Source organism: Pimephales promelas, chromosome 7, assembly GCF_988280905.1.
Source record: "Pimephales promelas chromosome 7, fPimPro1.hap1.1, whole genome shotgun sequence".
NCBI classification, from domain to species: domain Eukaryota; kingdom Metazoa; phylum Chordata; class Actinopteri; order Cypriniformes; family Leuciscidae; genus Pimephales; species Pimephales promelas.
In genome coordinates this window covers 15,207,559-15,226,038 of record NC_142775.1, presented here as the reverse complement: position 1 = coordinate 15,226,038, position 18,480 = coordinate 15,207,559, and the positions used below count along the sequence as shown (strand labels likewise).

At 38.3% G+C, this 18,480-nt stretch overlaps 1 protein-coding gene across 8 annotated transcripts in view; it reads right to left on the bottom strand.

Moving 5' to 3' along the window:
* The window catches only part of sema5ba (sema domain, seven thrombospondin repeats (type 1 and type 1-like), transmembrane domain (TM) and short cytoplasmic domain, (semaphorin) 5Ba), a 179,560-nt gene that overhangs the window by 24,153 nt on the left and 136,927 nt on the right, over window positions 1-18,480 (bottom strand). For all 8 annotated transcript variants that reach the window (XR_005624296.2, XM_039683025.2, XM_089133126.1 and 5 more), the window contains 6 exons: window positions 17,966-18,101; window positions 17,475-17,682; window positions 17,141-17,348; window positions 937-1,054; window positions 496-677; window positions 188-331 (listed from right to left, as the gene is read on the bottom strand). Coding sequence is in view for 7 of the 8 variants with exons in the window: in XM_039683025.2 (XP_039538959.2) it covers window positions 188-331; window positions 496-677; window positions 937-1,054; window positions 17,141-17,348; window positions 17,475-17,682; window positions 17,966-18,101 (996 nt within the window). In the remaining variant the exon portion in view is untranslated. The remainder of the gene's footprint in view (window positions 1-187; window positions 332-495; window positions 678-936; window positions 1,055-17,140; window positions 17,349-17,474; window positions 17,683-17,965; window positions 18,102-18,480) is intronic.

Sequence of the window (18,480 nt, the reverse complement as noted above, 5' to 3'; positions counted from 1 at the left end):
AATAATGACCGTTTTGGTGTAAAGACTCTGACAAACATTAAATGTGGATCCCCGGGGTCCATAAAAAAGGAATCTTGCTCATGTGAAAGAAAATATAATTTGAGGCTGCTTAATTATATTACCTAAAATGATGATACGTTACAAGTTGTGTTTGTTTTATTTAAAGAAAAGACTCTCTTTTTTTTACCTCTGTTCTCTGCTCTGCCCCACACACACCCGGCCACCATGCCTGGGTGAAGGATTGTTACAGGATCGCTGGCGGACTTCAAACCCAATCTCACAGCTTGTGCTGCACTGGCCCCAGGACGACCAGGGTGTCCATCCTCCATTCCTGCAGAAAAAGAAAGAAAAAACAGTGAGCAATTTGCTAAAGTGCTCTCTGTTCCTGCAATGTATCTCGCATGATGAGAGAACTGCCACTTCTAGCAAAAACACAATTTAGTCTCAGCACCTTGGATGCAGGATGGCACAAAAAAAGCACAACTTTTTACTCGCCTTGAACAGTTGGACACCTCAATGGTGGGACCCTCACAGTTTTTACCTCCACAGCGAGGGGACGGGCTATCGCATGCTCGCGATCGACAAAGACACGTACTGGTGCCTTCGCCATCATCATGACTACAGGGTTGCCATGGAGCCCAGGGCCCATATGCACCATCTGCGGTTTGGTTCCTCAGCTGGAATTAATGAGAAAAAAAACGTGTGAATTTGAAGGTTCGGTGCGTGCGGAATCTCAATCCTAAAAAATAACGACCACAAAGCAGCTGCCTCAAGTGATGTTATCAATCATGCGGCATAGCACCTTTCACGCAACACAGATTTCAAAGCAGCGTTGGGAGACTGACTGAGAGCTATGGAGACGGCGGACATGTGTCGAAACTTCAGTCATGCTTCAAGCAGTGAGTGTGGTGGACTCTTTAAATGGCTGGTCCTTACCGGGCAGGCAGTGATATTCTGAAACCACTGGCTCATGTTGGAGCTGTCCTCTATAGTGGTGCAGCGGCGCTGCTTTCGGTCCCAACCACAGTAAGGGTCCCTTGCATCCAAACACGTCCTAAAATAGATGGTAGAAATAGAGATAGTGTATGAATAGATAGTGTATGTAAAAAAGTCAACATTAAAGCTGCAGTTCGCAGTTTTTCCTCTGTTACCATCTCTTTTATTATCAACTTTATGTGGGTTGTGGCACAGCAAGGATGAATCCAATGTTTTGAGGAGAATGTGCAGGTGTCAGTCACCGCGCCTGACACCGGTGTGCATACTGTCACTCAAAATCACACATTATGCTTTTTGAAAGTATGACCAACATAAGAATTTTCACCAGTAAATGTCATCTAAACAAGTAAGTAACATCCACTTTTGTTCTGACCAACAAAGGGGAAAAAAAGCATTGCAGTAAATCAAGCAGATCAAAGATAACGATCGCTTATTATATCACGTCAAACCGTGCTAATTATACTTTGTTCTCAAATTGTTAATGTTAACAATATCGGCATTGCGTGACTACATTTAATGCCCTTCCGATATTCATCCTTGTTTTCGCTTGTTTTCGTCTCTTTTCCCAAACTCTCAGTCCAAAGTCTTTTGCGTTTTACATCAGGTGAATCTCCAATTGTCACTGGTGATTGTCGTTTGAACCTTTCTGGATCTGCCATCAAATTAATTAATTGAATTATATCAAGTGCTGTGTGTAAAGGCTATAAATCTCCACCTTCAGCATCCTCACTCGCAATATAGCCTACTAGCCGAGACTCCTTCTTTATGTTTACAGATGTGACGTAATGACGCAAAGACACAGCGGAAATACACCAGTAAAACTGAATTAAAAACAATATTACAAGCTTACCATGTAGAATCGAGCTAAGGCAAGCATATAGTTTTGAACTTTATTCTTTTTTTTTATCCAAAATTTATTTCTGATAATTTTCAAGCCAAAAAAACGTCACAGACTGGAGCTTTAAATTAGAATTGGCCTTATTTACTTGTTTTGTTTCAGGTCTAGCTAGATCCGCTTGTGCTTTGGTCGATGAAGCAACAAAACGTCCTCGCGGAGCGCAAGCCGTTGAAATGATGGGTTTCATAGCGCATGCCACGTCCTGTTGCTAAAGCATATGAAAAAACGACAAAGTTTGCTAGGCCAAAAAGACCGTTAATCGCGCGATAAAAAAATTGACGCTGTTAAAATGGGTTTGCGTTAAAGGGACACTCCACTTTTTTTGTAAATAGGCTCATTTTACTACTCCCCCAGAGTTAAACAGTTGAGTTTCAAATCCATTTAGCCGATTTTCTGTTATTTAGAAATATATCCGTAACCAGATGGTTTCTGGTCTCATTGACTTCCATAGTAGGAAAAAAAAAAATACTATGGAAGTCAATGAGACCAGAAACTGTCTGGTTATGGATATTCTTCTAAATATCAGAAAATCGGCTGAATGGATTCAAAAACGGTGAAACTCAACTGTTCAACTCTAGGGGAGTTGTAAAATGAGCCTATTTCCAAAAAAAAGTTGAGTATCCCTTTAACGCCGTTAATAACGCATTTAACTGACAGCCCCACTAAACAGTTAAGTACATCTAACGTGACAGTAAAGAGATTTATAACGTTCTTTTGTCTTTCTTATATAATGTTCAACATTTATAATTTTCAATCTTTCTATTTATCAAAGAATACTGGAAAAAATTATTGCAGTTTCCACAAAAATATAAATTTAATTTATTTACTATATTATGATTAAATATAAAATATATACGTATGAAATCTACCGATATCAGCATGCGGGCTAAAGTATAGCATACTGTAGCTATTTCAAATATCTAATGGTTATTTTAATGCAAATAGCTATTAATTGTTTGACTTCATTGGGGTATGCAACAGCCACATTTCATGATCCAGTTGATTCCCAGACAAATAATTGGATAAAATCAAGTCAAATATCCTGTTGTACTGTACAGGTAGCAAAAGAAAAATGGGTTGCAAATGAAAATTCACATTGACTTTTCAAATGGAGACATCCAAAATCTGCTTTCCTTGCTTAACATCGTAGATTAAAAACCTTGCACATTAACTGACAGCAGCCGTAGGCACTACAGTTCCCAGATAACAAATCTAAACCACGTCAGGGAGAATTCCCCATTCTTTCTACAAAACCCTTGCTACGCAACACCTCGAAATTGATTAAATATTTGTAAGCTGCTAAAAAAGAGGCCTAATGAGGTGTAATTAAATCTAAACCGACTAATGAAGTTAAGCCATGAGTGCCGTTTCAAGGTCTCTGGAATTTGGGGCGGTATGTTAGTAAAGCACCAGCAGCCTCACAACCTTCCCTTTAGCTTGAAAGGCTCGATTTTGGCACAAGTGTATCGGTTTGTTTGCGCTGGCCCTTTGGCGTTCCAGCCTCAAGGTTGAGGAAACACACAGAGTGTTGATACAGTGCAGAGTGCCAAGACTGAATCCTGCCGAGAAGGGAGCTCGGGCTGGGCTGAGTGCTAAACCACTCCAACGCTTCAAGTCTGTCAGGAATATAAAGGCAAAAGGAAAATATATCGCCCTTCTACACTTTCATTTACATAGATCTTGGATGACCCTATCGTAAAATGGCAAAAAGTGGAAGATTCTGTCATGATGTGTTGTTTAAAATTCATAGGATTTATCTTTTTCAGTGGAACTAAGGCTAAGGATTTGGGTTATCAGTACATACATTTTCCTATCATAAGAGAAATTTAAGGTTGAATTACTGCCTTCATGTTTTTCAAGTTCACAGTCAGCACAACTCAATGTCTACCAGCACTAAAGCAAGCAAGCATTTTCAATTAATTGTCTATAGGGTCATTCGTGTCGACTCAACCAGAGGTCCCCAGCTTTTTTGTCAGATCATAAATGAAGAGGAAAGCCAAAATATTAAATGTCATAGATGTATATTTACTGAGTAATCCACTGTTTTGTAGAGGGCGGTCAAAATGACTATTTTCATGAGATTTGGAGCCAAATTACAGGGGGATAAAATGACTTTAGAAAGATGGCATTTTATTGGATTTTTACAGAGATTGATAGGTCTATTAGTAAAATCTGTTTACTTTAGCAGTCTCTGTTGCATTATATGCCAATGGTGACAGTAAAAAATGGGAAAAGCACTTCTTGTGTTATTTGCTCCAAGTTTGTGTACCAGCAACTCAGTAAGTATTCAAGATATCTTAATATCCTTTTAAATTCTGGTTCTTAACAAACTTTTCTTTTGATATCTTTATTTTAAAGGCCCAATATGGTTCAAGCCCAAATATATGGAGATGTTAGTGCAGCTCCATGAGTAAATGAGTTAATTGTTCACATTTTCAGTGGTCGAAAACCAAATGTCACTTTGCATACAGTTGAACAACAAGGTTGAAACTAGAAATGTTTCTGCTTTTTTTCTAATTAACACAATTGTATAGAACATACCTGTCTGAGTGCCATAAATATTGTTTTTCCAAAGTTTGCATCTCTGTAACTTAAGAAGTGTTAAAAATATCTTAATTTCGTTTTATATTCGTTCCTATGAAACTTTTCTTTAGGAATCTCAATTTTTAAGGCTATATGGTTCAATCCCAGAGATATTGGGATGTCACGATATCTTATCCCAAGTTACGATACTGCGTGTTTGAATTCATTAACAAAAAAATAACAAAAACCTTTCTTCCAAATATCCTTGGAACTGATTCAAATTCAGATTCTTATAAATACACTTTTGAGATCAAGTTAATGTGCCTCAACTTGACCATTTCAGTGTACATTTGGCACTCAGAGAGGTATGTTCTATGCAATTGTGTTGATAGAAAAAAAACAAAACAAGATACATTTCTAGTTTCAACATTATTTGTTGTTCAGATATTCCTCTTTACAAGAAAAAAGTATCAGCTATATTGATAGTGACTTTGGTTTTTGACAACTGAAAATGTGAACAATTGACCAATATACTCATTGAGCCGCATTAACATCTCCATATCTCTGGAATCGAAACGTAGGGCAAAAAACACAATAAGGTCCCTATTTTAACGATCTGAAATGCAAATATCAAGCGCAAGTAACTTTGTGGGCGGGTCTTTGGCGCTGTTGCTATTTTACCGGCGGAATGAATGACTCTTGCGCCCGGCGCAAGTTTAAAACGGGTTGATCTGAAGTAGCCTCATTATTCATAGGTGTGGTTTGGGCGTAACGTGAAATAAACCAATCAGAGCGCCATCCAACATACCCTTTAAGAGCAGGTTGCATGGCGCAAACAGGTCTGATCTTTCAGCAATTAGCCTTAAAAAAATTGGGTAATTAGGTTTTTTCATCTTCATGTGTTATTTTTTTCCTTGTTATAATGTTTGATTTGCAACACTAAAAACTGCTGAATCTGTGTTGATGAGAGAATCAAAGTGTATGCGCGTTGTGCACCCGCTACATAATCGCCAAGCATACACACTTAAAATAGCATTATGAACAACGCGCCACTAACTTTAGATCCGTTTTTTTCTGGTTAGTGGCGCAATTGTTTTCTGAAACTGTAAAATAGCACCAGGGATTGTTTGCGCCGAAACACGTCTCCTTTTAGTGCCGATCCACCCAGGGAGCGCAAGTTCATTTCCTAGTTTACCGACGTGCGTCTTTGGAGCAAAAAAGCCCGCTTTGCGCAGGTGCAAAATAGGAATGAGATTTGCCTTAGCGTATAAAGTCATTTACGCTGGGTACAAGATAGAGCCCAAAGTGCGTTATCCCATTTTTGAACAGTCACCGTTGGCATGTGGTAATAATACAACAAATGCAACAGAGATTACTTAAGTCAACAGATTTCACTAATAGACCTACCAATCTCTGTGACATTTAATATTTTGGCTTTCATCACTATTTATCTTTGTATTTCTTCAGAAAAACAAATATTGAAAAAAAAAAATCTGAGCTGGGGAAGTTTCTGAAACTTGGTTGATTTGACACGGAATGACCCTGAAGCAGAGTTTAGCACCAACTTGCCTCAACAAACCTGCCTGAAAGTTTCTACAATGACTAGCAAGCCCTTGGTTAGCTGGTATAAATTGGGGTTGAAGCTGAACTCTTCAGGAAATTGGCCCTCCAACAGCAGGATTGGACAACCCTGCCCATAGCAACTGGCTAGCAGGCTCAAGTGGGGGATTGTGGGACTGAGAGCAGAGCAGAGCAAGCAGTAAGACGCAGTTTAGATATAGACCATTTCACAAGATGTAAACAACACTGGTCCAGAAGCACTTCCTGTTTCAGTTTTTTAACACTACATAAAAGCTGGGATAAAATACAACCAACAGAACATTTAAAACTGAATCAAAAAGTTAAACAAACATCTTTAAGATGTTTTCTTTACATGTGAAATAAAGAAAACAGTTACAAACTGAAACAGGAAGTGTTTCTGGACCAGTGTTGTTTACATCTTGTGAAATGGTCTATACTCAACTTTATGAAAAACTGCTTAAGTCATTGGGATTTAGTCATAAGTCTATTCAAAAAAGGGTTTCAGCATCCAGTAAATATGGGTGATGGAATGAATATGCATCAGACGTGAGGTGCATGAAACAGGCCCGATTATCATCTTCTCATTAGTTTCTGACTAAATTTTGGCAGCTATAACGCAACAGTAATAAACAACAATAAATTAGCTGGAGCACCCCTAGCATCATATATAGCGCATGATTGATGAAATCAATGGCTCTAACCAATTAAAGGATGTGAGGATAGAGAGAATAATGACAACTTCCTTGTGCACATCAAGGGCAAATTACCGGCCATTACAGAGGGCAGAAACACAAGCCCTCAGGGCGCTGACCTACGAGAACTACCCGTTTAAACAAAAAAACGTTTGCAGTGATTTCACTAATTACAGTGGAAGATCCACTCCCACGGACCAAAGTGAAAGCCAGCCGTCCATGTAATCTCTTAAGACTATGAAAATGTGCCGGCATGGAAGGAATGCTGATTTGACATTCCGGTGGGCATACAGCAGTAGCCTGTTTTACTGATGAGCTCAGGACATGGCCCTGGGGCACTGCCAGGACTCGACTGCTCTCAGGACTCTGCCAGCTGACCTAGTGGAGAAAAAAAAAACTCAATTAACAGCCTCCGAAGGTGTTTTTTTCCCTCCAGAGTTCTGCAACTTGCACTCCGTAGAGAGAGATTTTCACAAGCTGACCACGGCCTAAAAAAGAAAAAGGACAAGCACAGCAGAAAAAACTCAGCCGTCTAGCCTCCACAAAGCTCACATATTTTAAAAATAACCTGCTGTAAAAATAAGTTAGTGCACTTGAGGGACAATTCAAAGAATTGCACCTTAATTCAAGGTTCCTGTGCATGGAAGAAGTGCTAAAACAAAAGCAACACAAACCAACACGAATCATACCGCTGTAATTTAACATGGTTTTCTTACAGCGCACTATTTCAGCAGCAAAGCCACAAGACATTGCTTGTAAAATTTTAAATAGTGCAAAAATGAAGTAAGACATAAAACAATGTGGCAAGGCAGCGGACAGAAGACAATCAATCTTTTGCGGTTTAATAGAGGTTTTAAAGTCATTGGGAGGGCTGTAAAAAAATACTGTCTTACTTTATATGCCTTTAAAAAATGAACAAAGACAAATAGTTATTGCTGTCCTTTTAATAGCAATTCATGACCTTTTCGTTGTAAACAAGAACCAAAGTTTTGTTTTTTTATGGATGCACTGTGAACACTATGCTCAGAATCAATAAAACTAGATAACCAAGCTACGACACACACATTTAGTATGCAAACATTATAATTGTCAATTAAATTCTCTGCATGTTGCCGATGGCACAGTTAATGAGTCTAGTGTGTGAAATAGTACAGAAAAATGACCTCAAATTCTCTAAATTCAACTTGACCTCTTTAATATAAGATATATATATATAATATTTTAGGAAAACGCCAGAGCCCATAAATTACAGATTTTCCACACACACACACACCGAACGCTGACATCTTAGCTTAGACAGAGATAAGATGGTCAGATGCTTTAATGGCTTCATCTCAGGAGAAGAAGAAAAGATGCTATTTGTCAGAAGTTCAGGACAGCGGAGTTTGAGACATATTGCTTGTCTTAATCAAGAATGGGAGAAAGCGCATGAGAAAAATGGCTTCAATTTTGGGACTCTGCCAATGGAGAGTCAGTTAAAAGCCTGTGGTAATAAATGCTCTCACCTTCTGATTGCTTTCTTTCCTTGCCTTTCCTCTCACTGCAGCTCCTCCAGTTGCTCAAGTACTGGGCTGTGTGCTCAAACAAGCTGCAAGCTCTCAAACCCCGTGTTTTTTAGCACCCTGTTGACAAGCTGGCGACAAGCTGGCTGTAAATTGTTTGGGTCAGACGGGGCCTCTGAAATGAGAATTTCTTACACACTGTCTATAAGGCTTAGTCACAGGTAAAGGCCAAAGACCGTTTTTAGAAAATATATTTTTCACCTCATGATCAGGGGGAATTTATGGAAGCTTGTTTCCGCCACAGAATATAAAAATAAAATAAATAATTGTGACTTTTTATCTCACGATTCTGACTTTTTTTCTCACAATTGCGAGTTTATATCTCGCAATTCTGACTTTATTTCTCAGAATTGCGAGATAAAAAGTCAGAATTGCGTTATATAAAGTCGCAATTGCGAGTTATAAAGTCAGAATTGCGAGATATTAAGTCAGAATTGCGAGATATAAAGTCAGAATTGCGTGATATAAAGTTGCAATTGCGTGTTATAAAGTCAGAATTGCTTGTTATAAAGTCAGAATTGCGAGATATAAAGTCAGAATTGAGAGATATAAAGTCAGAATTGTGAAAAATAGTCAGAATTGCGTGTTATAAAGTCAGAATTGCGTGATATAAAGTTGCAATTGCGTGTTATAAAGTCAGAACTGCGTGTTATAAAGTCAGAATTGCGAGATATAAAGTCAGAATTGTGAGAAATAGTCAGAATTGCGTGTTATAAAGTCAAAATTGCGTGATATAAAGTTGCAATTGCGTGTTATAAAGTCAGAATTGCGTGTTATAAAGTCAGAATTGCGAGATATAAAGTCAGAATTGCGAGATATAAAGTCAGAATTGGGTGATATAAAGTCGCAATTCTGAGAAAAAAACACAGAAGTGCGACTTTTTATTTCACAATTCTGACTTTTTTTCTCTTTTGACTTTATAACACATAATTGCGAGTTTATATGTCGAAATTCTGAAATCTTTTCTCAGAATTGTGAGACTCTTGTGAGAATTGTAAACTCTGCAGGTTAGGCCAATTCTAACTTTTTTCCCCCTCAGAATAGTTTAAATCTCACAATATATCATGCATTTCTGACTTTATAACACACAATTGCGACTTTGTATCTAGCAATTCTGTCTTTATATGACGCAATTCTGACTATAACTCGCAATTCTGACTTTATATCACGCAATTCTGACTTTATATCTCGCAATTCTGACTTTATATCACGCAATTCTGATTTAGTATCACGCAATTCTGACTTCATAACTCGCAATTCTGACTTTATATCTCGCAATTCTGACTTTATATCTCGCAATTGCAACTTTATATCACGCAATTCTGAATTTATATCTCGCAATTCTGACTTTATATCTCGCAATTCTGACTTTATATCTCACAATTCTGACTTTCCATCTCACAATTCTGAGAAAAAATGTCAGAATTTCGAGAAGTAAACTCGCAATTGTGAGAAAAAAAGTCAGAATTGTGAGATAAAAAGTCGCAATTACCTTTATATTTTTCATTCTATGGCGGAAACATGCTTCCATAGGAATTTGATGATGTTGAATGACAGAAATTATGCGTTTTTGAGTAAAAAACAAAGTTGTGCTTACAAATTGGAAACTACATTTAATGAGAGCTTTGACTTTTTTCACTTCATGGAAAATGAACATTTAAAAGTAATTAGGTACATACATCTGTATTTTATTATAGCTAGTGTTAACTTCTTTCTTTGTTCTTATTTTTCAAAAGCACATAAAGGTGTGTGAATGTAGTTATTCAATATTTTGTGATCAACAACATCAACCACACATGGTGGAACCTTTTTGGCATTATGAGGGTTGCCATAGAAACAAATCATGTCTGAGAATGTGCTCAGCTCAGAGTAAAATCTCAAATCTTTCAGCTTGTAATTGCGCTAATTTTAACACAACATGAACACTGTATTATGAGTCAATTATAATGGTGCAAATGAGGTTAAGCACACAAAAGTGATAGATCACGATACCCTCCCTGCAAAAATCAAACCAGCAATTTTCCTAAAACTGAGAGACCTTAAGACTTTGTAATAAAACTAGTTTCATGACTTGTAATTAAATATTACTGTTAATTATAATTTATTGTTTTATTGGTCTACTACCATTCAAAACTGTTTTAATGTTAATATTTTTTGGAAAAGTCCATGTTTTTATGCTTTTACTGAATAAAAAAATACAGGAAAATGAGCAATATTGTGAAATATTATTACTATTTAAAATACTTTTCTAATGTAAACTATTCTAAAATGTAATTCATTCCTGTGATGGTAAAGCTGAATTGAAGTCTTCAGTGTCACATGATCCTTCAGAAATCATTGTAATATGCTGATTTGGTGCTGATTTAATATGCTGATTTGGTGTGTATATATATATATATATATATAATGTCTACTCAGTTTAATGTGTCCTTGCTGCCTAAAAGTAGTACTTATTTTTATTTTTAAAACAATTACTTTAAACTTTTGAAAGTTAGTGTAAATGAAAATGTATAAATATTAAAGAATAGAAGACTAAAAATATTCTTCCTTGTGGTTGATTCATCAGCCTTTATTTTTACCAAGAAAAGCAGACCATCTGCTTTTATTCTCAGCTTCATGCATTCTTTTCTTTTTAACACTTGAATGAGGGTTGAAGTTTCATAAAAAAAAGCAACAGTCTGAGCTAAAAGCAGAGAAAATTGCATTTTTGTCAAAGACTATGTTTGGATCAGATTCAGTACGATGAACATAACATAGATTGATTAGATCGAGTCCCTCAACACCCGGAAACACGGAACGCCGTAAAACTCGACAATGGCAGGGAAATGTTTTCTCATAAAAAGGTTTCTCAGAACTCGTAAATGGTGCGAAAGTGTAAACTACAACAGCTATTTGGTTGAAAGTAGTATGTTTTTTCAGAGCATATTCAAGACACGAGGCTTGAAGAAAAAAATATCTAGGACTTCCTACACCTCCACAATCCATTAAGCAAGAGAGATCTAAAACTGCAACATACAGTGATTGTTGCAGCAAAAACTCTCCAAAAACAGCAAGAAGTGGGAAAGGAAAGCTGTAAAAAGCTTTGTGGTTTTCAGAGTAAAGCTTGTGGTTTGGGCTGTTTATGGTATGCTCTGCTTGCGGAAGATGTTTGTAACCTCAAACCTACAGTACATTCCTAACAGCGCTCCAAGGCATCATCATCACATCATCAAAACTGTCAGCACTTACTGCGCTGTGGTCTCTAATTAGGCTACTGTATGTAAAATAATTCATCAATAGACCTTAGTCAGGGACAGGGTAGACACCATAATTAATTTGACGAAAAGTAAGCTGCGAGGAGTTGTCAATGTCTTAATCCTAGAATAGATCATGTCACAATTTCACAACCCATGTTTATTTTTTTTGTAGTTCTTTGCTCATTGGAAAGACTTTTCCAATATTTTGTTGGCTGAAAAGGATGCAGTTTGAAAATGAATATCAGGAGCACCTTTATCCCACCCACAATTCTGCTGCTTAGTGCTGCACTGTCGGCAGAAATCACCGTAAGGATCCAGCAGCCCATCAACTTGCACATTTGTTTCATCCCTGATTCGGAATCGCCATTTTTACGTTTATCGATCTGGCCCAGCCGGTTGGTCCCTTTAGATCACGTCAAACAATCAGTCGGCTGATTAAAGTAAATGAGTTTTTTAAAGCAAAGGCGAGAGGCAAAGGTATTGCGAGGGATCAAACTTTAATTATCACACTGCTTTCAAACCAGAGCCACCAACAATGTAGATTAAGTCATTAATAAACAAGAGCAGAAAGGCAAGAGCAGAGAGACTCTTTGTCTCTTTTCATCTGTGAACAGAAGCATAACGATTTTAAAGTAATTATACGCAGAGCTGTTACATTTTGAAAAGCCTGCTATTCTTTTTGTCGGTTTTGTTTGTATTGATTTGATTTGTTCACAAAAGCAAATAAGAATTTGTCTCTCGTATCACTGATGCAATCTCACATACCTTATTTGCATTTGACCTACAGAAATGTTCTTTAGGTTGCTTTGGTCCAAAAGACAACTTCCCAAACAACAAGTAATGTGTTCTATGTGGAGCGTCAATGTGTTCTATATGGAGCGGCAATTTAAAAGCTGGAGAAAAATTACTTTTTTTTTTTTTTAGGTGTCAGATTTCACAATATCTAAAGTTATTCTGTAATGATGCAGAGCAGGAAGCCAGACTCAGACTCAGACTCAGACTCAGACTCAGACTCAGACGACATTACAAAGTCAAGAACCCTCAAACTCTGATGCAAGACCCAGGGTTTAAATACAGAGATTAACAAGCTAAAATAGATAACAAGAGGGTGTGGCTAATCAGAAACACCTGGGGAGCCTAATAAACAAGAACAACTACAAGGGACTACAACACATGGTATAGGACAGGAAATGACAAAAGAATGAGAAGAATGGGCCGACTGATTCAAGCTGATAGGAGAGCAACTTTGACTGAAATAACCACTCGTTACAACCGAGGTATGCAGCAAAGCATTTGTGAAGCCACAACACGCACAACCTTGAGGTGGATGGGCTACAACAGCAGAAGACCCCACCGGGTACCACTCATCTCCACTACAAATAGGAAAAAGAGGCTACGATTTGCCAGAGCTCACCAAAATTGGACAGTTGAAGACTGGAAAAATGTTGCCTGGTCTGATGAGTCTTGATTTCTGTTGAGACATTCAGATTCAGATGAGTCGGAATTTGGCGTAATCAAAGTGAGAACAAGGATCCATCATGCATTGTTACCACTGTGCAGGCTGGTGGTGGTGTAATGGTGTGGGGGATGTTTTCTTGGCACACTTTAGGCCCCTTAGTGTCAATTGGGCATCGTTTAAATGCCACAGCCTACCTGAGCATTGTTTCTGACCATGTCCATCCCTTTATGGCCACCATGTACCCATCCTCTAATGGCTTTATCCAGCAGGATAATGCACCATGACACCAAGCTCAAATCATTTCAAATTGGTTTCTTGAACATAAAAATGAGTTCACTGTACTAAAATGGCCCCCACAGTCATCAGATCCCAACCCAATATAGCATCTTTGGGATGTGGTGGAACGGGAGCTTCGTGCCCTGGATGTGCATCCCACAAATCTCCATCAACTGCAAGATGCTATCCTATCAATATGGGCCAACATTTCTAAAGAATGCTTTCAGCACCTTGTTGAATCAATGCCACGTAGAATTAAGGCAGTTCTGAAGGCGAGTATTAGTATGGTGTTCCTAATAATCCTTTAGGTGAGTGTACATTAATGTTGGTTCTGTTCAGTTTAGGTTCTGTCTAGGCTGTATCATCCAGTCCTAAAACCTGCTCATTATTAAAGCATTATGGCATTATAGACATAAAAGTATCACTTTCTCTAAAGATGCTTTAAAACAATGTATTGTGAAAAGCACTATACAAATAAATATATAACTTGACATGCAACATTTCATAATATAATGGAGGTCTCTGTTTGAGGTCTCTAACAGCGATCCACCTTCTTTATGATCTGATAATTCGCTTCAGTCAACGCTCAAAGAGAGGAAGCGGGCTGGTGCAGCAGGAAGTGAATAAAAACTACAGCTTATATACAGGCCTGTCACACCTCTGTGACGTTTCATCTGAGAGTACGGCTTTAATGAAATGTCAAAGCGCTGTGTTCAAATGTGAATGTACTCTGAATGTGGCAGAAATTACGGATTAAGGATTAAGGACGCTTCTGTCTGGCCTGCCCTTGGAGCCCAGTGTGATTGTTCCTCCCTGCTGGGTTTTAAATAGAGCTGGCAATGTCCGCTTCCGCTCCATCTCTCACATCATACCTTTACCTTGTTTAGTATGCAACAGCCTCAGCTTTCACCACATAGCCTTGTGTGTGTTTCTGTGCATGAGAGAGTGCGCACACATGCTGAGATGTGAAATCAAAGTGCTGACTAATCATCTGCTCACAGTAAAATATGTTTGCCCTCACAGAAAACCATTCACTCGAGACGGCACCCTTCCTCTTTCCTTTGAACCCTCTTAGCTTCCTTTATCTTGCCCTCATTCATCCAGACCCACACTCGATCTTTCACCTTCATGCACGGCGCGCAGTGAGCGGACAGTGCGCTCTATGTGCTCCTCTGGCAAATTGAGCCTGACTGTTGTCCCCACCCTGCATTTGGAGTGGGAAGTTGATGGAAAGCTTTGATAGAATACACGGGGGCTGTCAAACGGCGCTCCTCTTACTGCTTCAGTCACTCGTGAGGAGGAATTTCTTTTCCAATGACAGATCAAGGGTATAATTGCAATGAGGTGGGTAACAAGAGCTCTAACCAACGTGAAAGGAGCCATTCATGCACCTCAACCTGGGTCTGCTGTCACCCAACACCTACAGTCCAATGAGAAAGCAGGTATTGTCCCTGAAATCTAAGAAAGCCCTATGAATGGTTCTCAATGGACTAGTTGACTATTTGTCAACAATATATATATATATATATACACACACATATATATATATATATATGAATCTAATCACATATATAATCTATATGAAGAGTTCAGATGCAAAAGCCTCTAAATGCCATTTGAAATTTTCTTCAAGAATGTTAATTTTTATCAAGCTTGTATATTTAAGTTCAGTAATTTTACTTAAATGGCAATGAAGATTTTCTATGAATTGCCATTTAAGTGAAATTACTGAATTTAAATATACAAGCTTGATAAAAATGATTATTCTAGAAGAGAATTTCAAATGGCACTTAGAGGCTTTTGCATCTGAACTCTTCATATATATATATATATATATATATATATACTTTGTATATGTGTTTATATATATATATATATATATATATAACTTATATAAAAAAACTTATATAAATGCATTTTTGGTATTATAAATGCTATTAAAGTGAGAATGTAAAAATGTATTTAGTAGAAATTATATATTATAAAATATATTTACATAAATAATATATTTATACTTTATATTATAAAATAGTTTATTTGAATATAATTATTTAATTTATAATGTATATATATATATATATATATATATACAAAAAAAGTATATATAAATTGAATTTTAGACATTTGCTTGGGAAAATTCATAGACTTTGAGACCGTATTGGCCACTGTCTTGTGTGGTCTTGCCAAGAGCAGCGTGTCAAGTTAAAAATAGTGAAACCCTTCAAAACCTGTGCAATCTGTCCCATTCTGTAACATCTGACCGGGGTAATCTGGGAACCTAAAACTAGAATAACTATTCAAGGCATCTAATCCATAAGGCAAGTTAAGCGACTGTAGTGGCAATACAGCAACAAGTCAATTTTTAAAATATGCAGGTTTGCACATCCCAACCCAAAACCTGCAGATGCCAGATAAATGAATAATGAGAAATTAAGATCTTGATTTTGAGAGTTGTCTTCAGAAGTTGCAATGTTTCGTTCCATTTTTATGCTGCAACTGCCAAACATATGCGCCGCTAAGTCAGTCAAAAACCCTTTGAAAGTGTCTGAATGAAGTGAAAGCATGGATGGCTATGCATTTTTGGTACTTAAATAAGAGTAAAACTGAGCTTGTGTTATTTTCTCCTAGTGACTCAACTATACTGCGGTTCCTGTTGACCTGGGTTGTCTAACCCGAGACATCAGCCCTGTGATTACAAACTTGGGAGTCAAGTTGGACGGTCGTCTACAACTTGATGCCCAGGGGTGCGTTTCCCGTACAACGATGTAAGTCGCTGCCTCACGAGCATAGTACGATGCATCATTGGAAAAATCAACTAGCTAGTGACGACTGTTTCCGGAAACCCACTGTCGCAAAGTATCGTTCAACCACGTTGGTTTCGCACGTGGTGGAGTAACAACTACTTTTCATGAAACTGTTTGAGATCCAATTAACGCTAGATTTGTTTTATATAAATTACAGACATGTCATCTGAAGACTATTTCAAATGGTTCTCAGTTATTTTGCTTTATTACCAGACTCAATATTTGGCTCGTTCTTGCATAGTAGAGCACGTTCGCACATGCACACTCTTCAAACACAATACTTTAAATCTTTTCACAAACTAAAAGTCGTAAATGACATTTGTATGTATTCTAAATAATAGGCACCGGTTGTACTGAATGTCAGCTTGCTTATTTTGCTCAAAATAAGAATTTATTACATCCAAATGTCATGCAATATAGAAACTATGCCTCTAACGACAGGTCGAGAGCTGTCGTTCAAACCACACAACTTTGCGATGCTGTTTGCGAATGTCCGTTGGAACGATTGTTTCGGGAAACACCGACTCGTTGAACTAAGCTGATAACGAGGGAACTTGCGACCATAATTGGCTAACAATGCTTTCGGGAAACGCACCCCTGATTAGTGCAGTAGGCATTAGGCAACTAGCCAAAGTAAAACCGGTTTTATCTCGACATGATTTTGAAATTTGAATCCATGCTTTTATCACCACTCGTTTAGATTATAGTAATGCACTTTAAAGTGGTCTTAAATCACTTATGGCACAATTACAACTAGTTCAAAATGCAGCTGCTTGTCTTTCAACTGGAACTCAAAAATTTGGCCATATCTCACCCATCCTCCAATCCCTCCACTGGCTCCCTGTGCACTTTCGTACTGATTTTAAAATCCTTTTGTTTGTTTTTTAAATGTCTGCATGGCCTGGCCCCCCAGTACCTGTCTGATCTGCTCGTGCCCTACAATCCCCCTTCGTTCGCTCCATTCGGCTGATCAAGCGCTGCTGGCCGTCCCCAAGACCAAACGTAAATCGAGAGGTATTTATTCATAGACTGTGTGTGTTCAGCACTTTCTAAATAAAGATGGATCGGATTGGATTTGCAGCACCAAATGTACAGATAAAACAAGTCACTCACAATTCTGTTTTGTAGCTGGAGCATCTTGCCAGAGGGATCTTCAGCACTTTGTCATTCAGGCCCACAAAAAGAGTCCTGTCGCCATGGAGAATTTGAAGGCTCAGGATTGGCTCACGCAGGCCAGGCGGGAAGAGTTGCATCTCCTCTAAGTAGCAACCTTGCAGGCTCTTATTTGTGGTTGCCAGGGCCTTAAGAATAGTTCCATACTCTGATAATTCAGAACAGAAGGCAAAGCATAATTACACAAGGCTGCATAACTAATGCTATTTGGTGGTAAAAAAAAAGAAAAATACACAACTGAAGTTGTCTAGTGAACTCCTCAAGGCCTAATTACCTGTGCCTATGTACATGACATGGTGCAAATTGTCCTGCCCCTGTACAATGTCAACAACCAACTTGGAGAACCGCACATCATCCTGCCAGACCAGCGGGTCCACAGAAACTGGCTGAACCACGTCATTCATGAGGTAGAGCCGCTGGGCGTCCTGCAGGCTTCGTTCAGTTAGTCCTTCATTAGGCCCTTCTTCCTCGATGGTCCCACACTGGTAAGCGTCATTAGGGTTAGACTCATTAATTAGTGCAGAGGTCAAGCCGGGCAGTGCAAACACAAACTCAGAAAACTTTTACAAAAAACTTCTCACCGTGTAATTTTATAGGAAAGTAGACAATAACTGTGAATTACGATGCATGCAAGTACACCCAGCTGGTATTGAGCAATTACTCTCACAGTGCCGGGCTGATTGAATTTATCTATTGGCTGCTTGTTCCAGACACACACACACACACACACACACAGAGAGAGAACAAACTGTAAAAGTGATGCACCTGGAAGTTAGGGATGGGGTTCGGGGTGGGGAGCCACGTGGAGCGAGGGTTCTCCTGGGAGCGGAAGGGCCCGTTGAAAGCCTGTGTGATTGCGCTGAGGTTGTACGCACAAACTGCAGAGGCAGCAATGCTGTTCCTGCAACACAAGAAAGAGTCATTTTACCCTTGAAAAATATACATATATTTGTGTACACAAACATATACTGTAAAAGACCACTAAAATAAAAGATATTCACAATTTTCTAATAAGTTATCAGTTATTGGGTGTTCAGATAAATGCTATAAGGATGGAACATTTTCATTTTTGTGTCTGAGGTTATGCATGCAGCTGATGGATCTCTACACACCATTTACCTAATCAACATGGTATTGTTGGTATAGAGGGATTGCATTGGGCGGACCAACCCCCCAGCCTGACTGAGCGGCAAAAGATCTGCTGCGTGACTGGATTTAATAGGGGAAACTGCGAAAATGCGACTAAAACGAACAATTTTATCAATTTAAACTAAATGTTG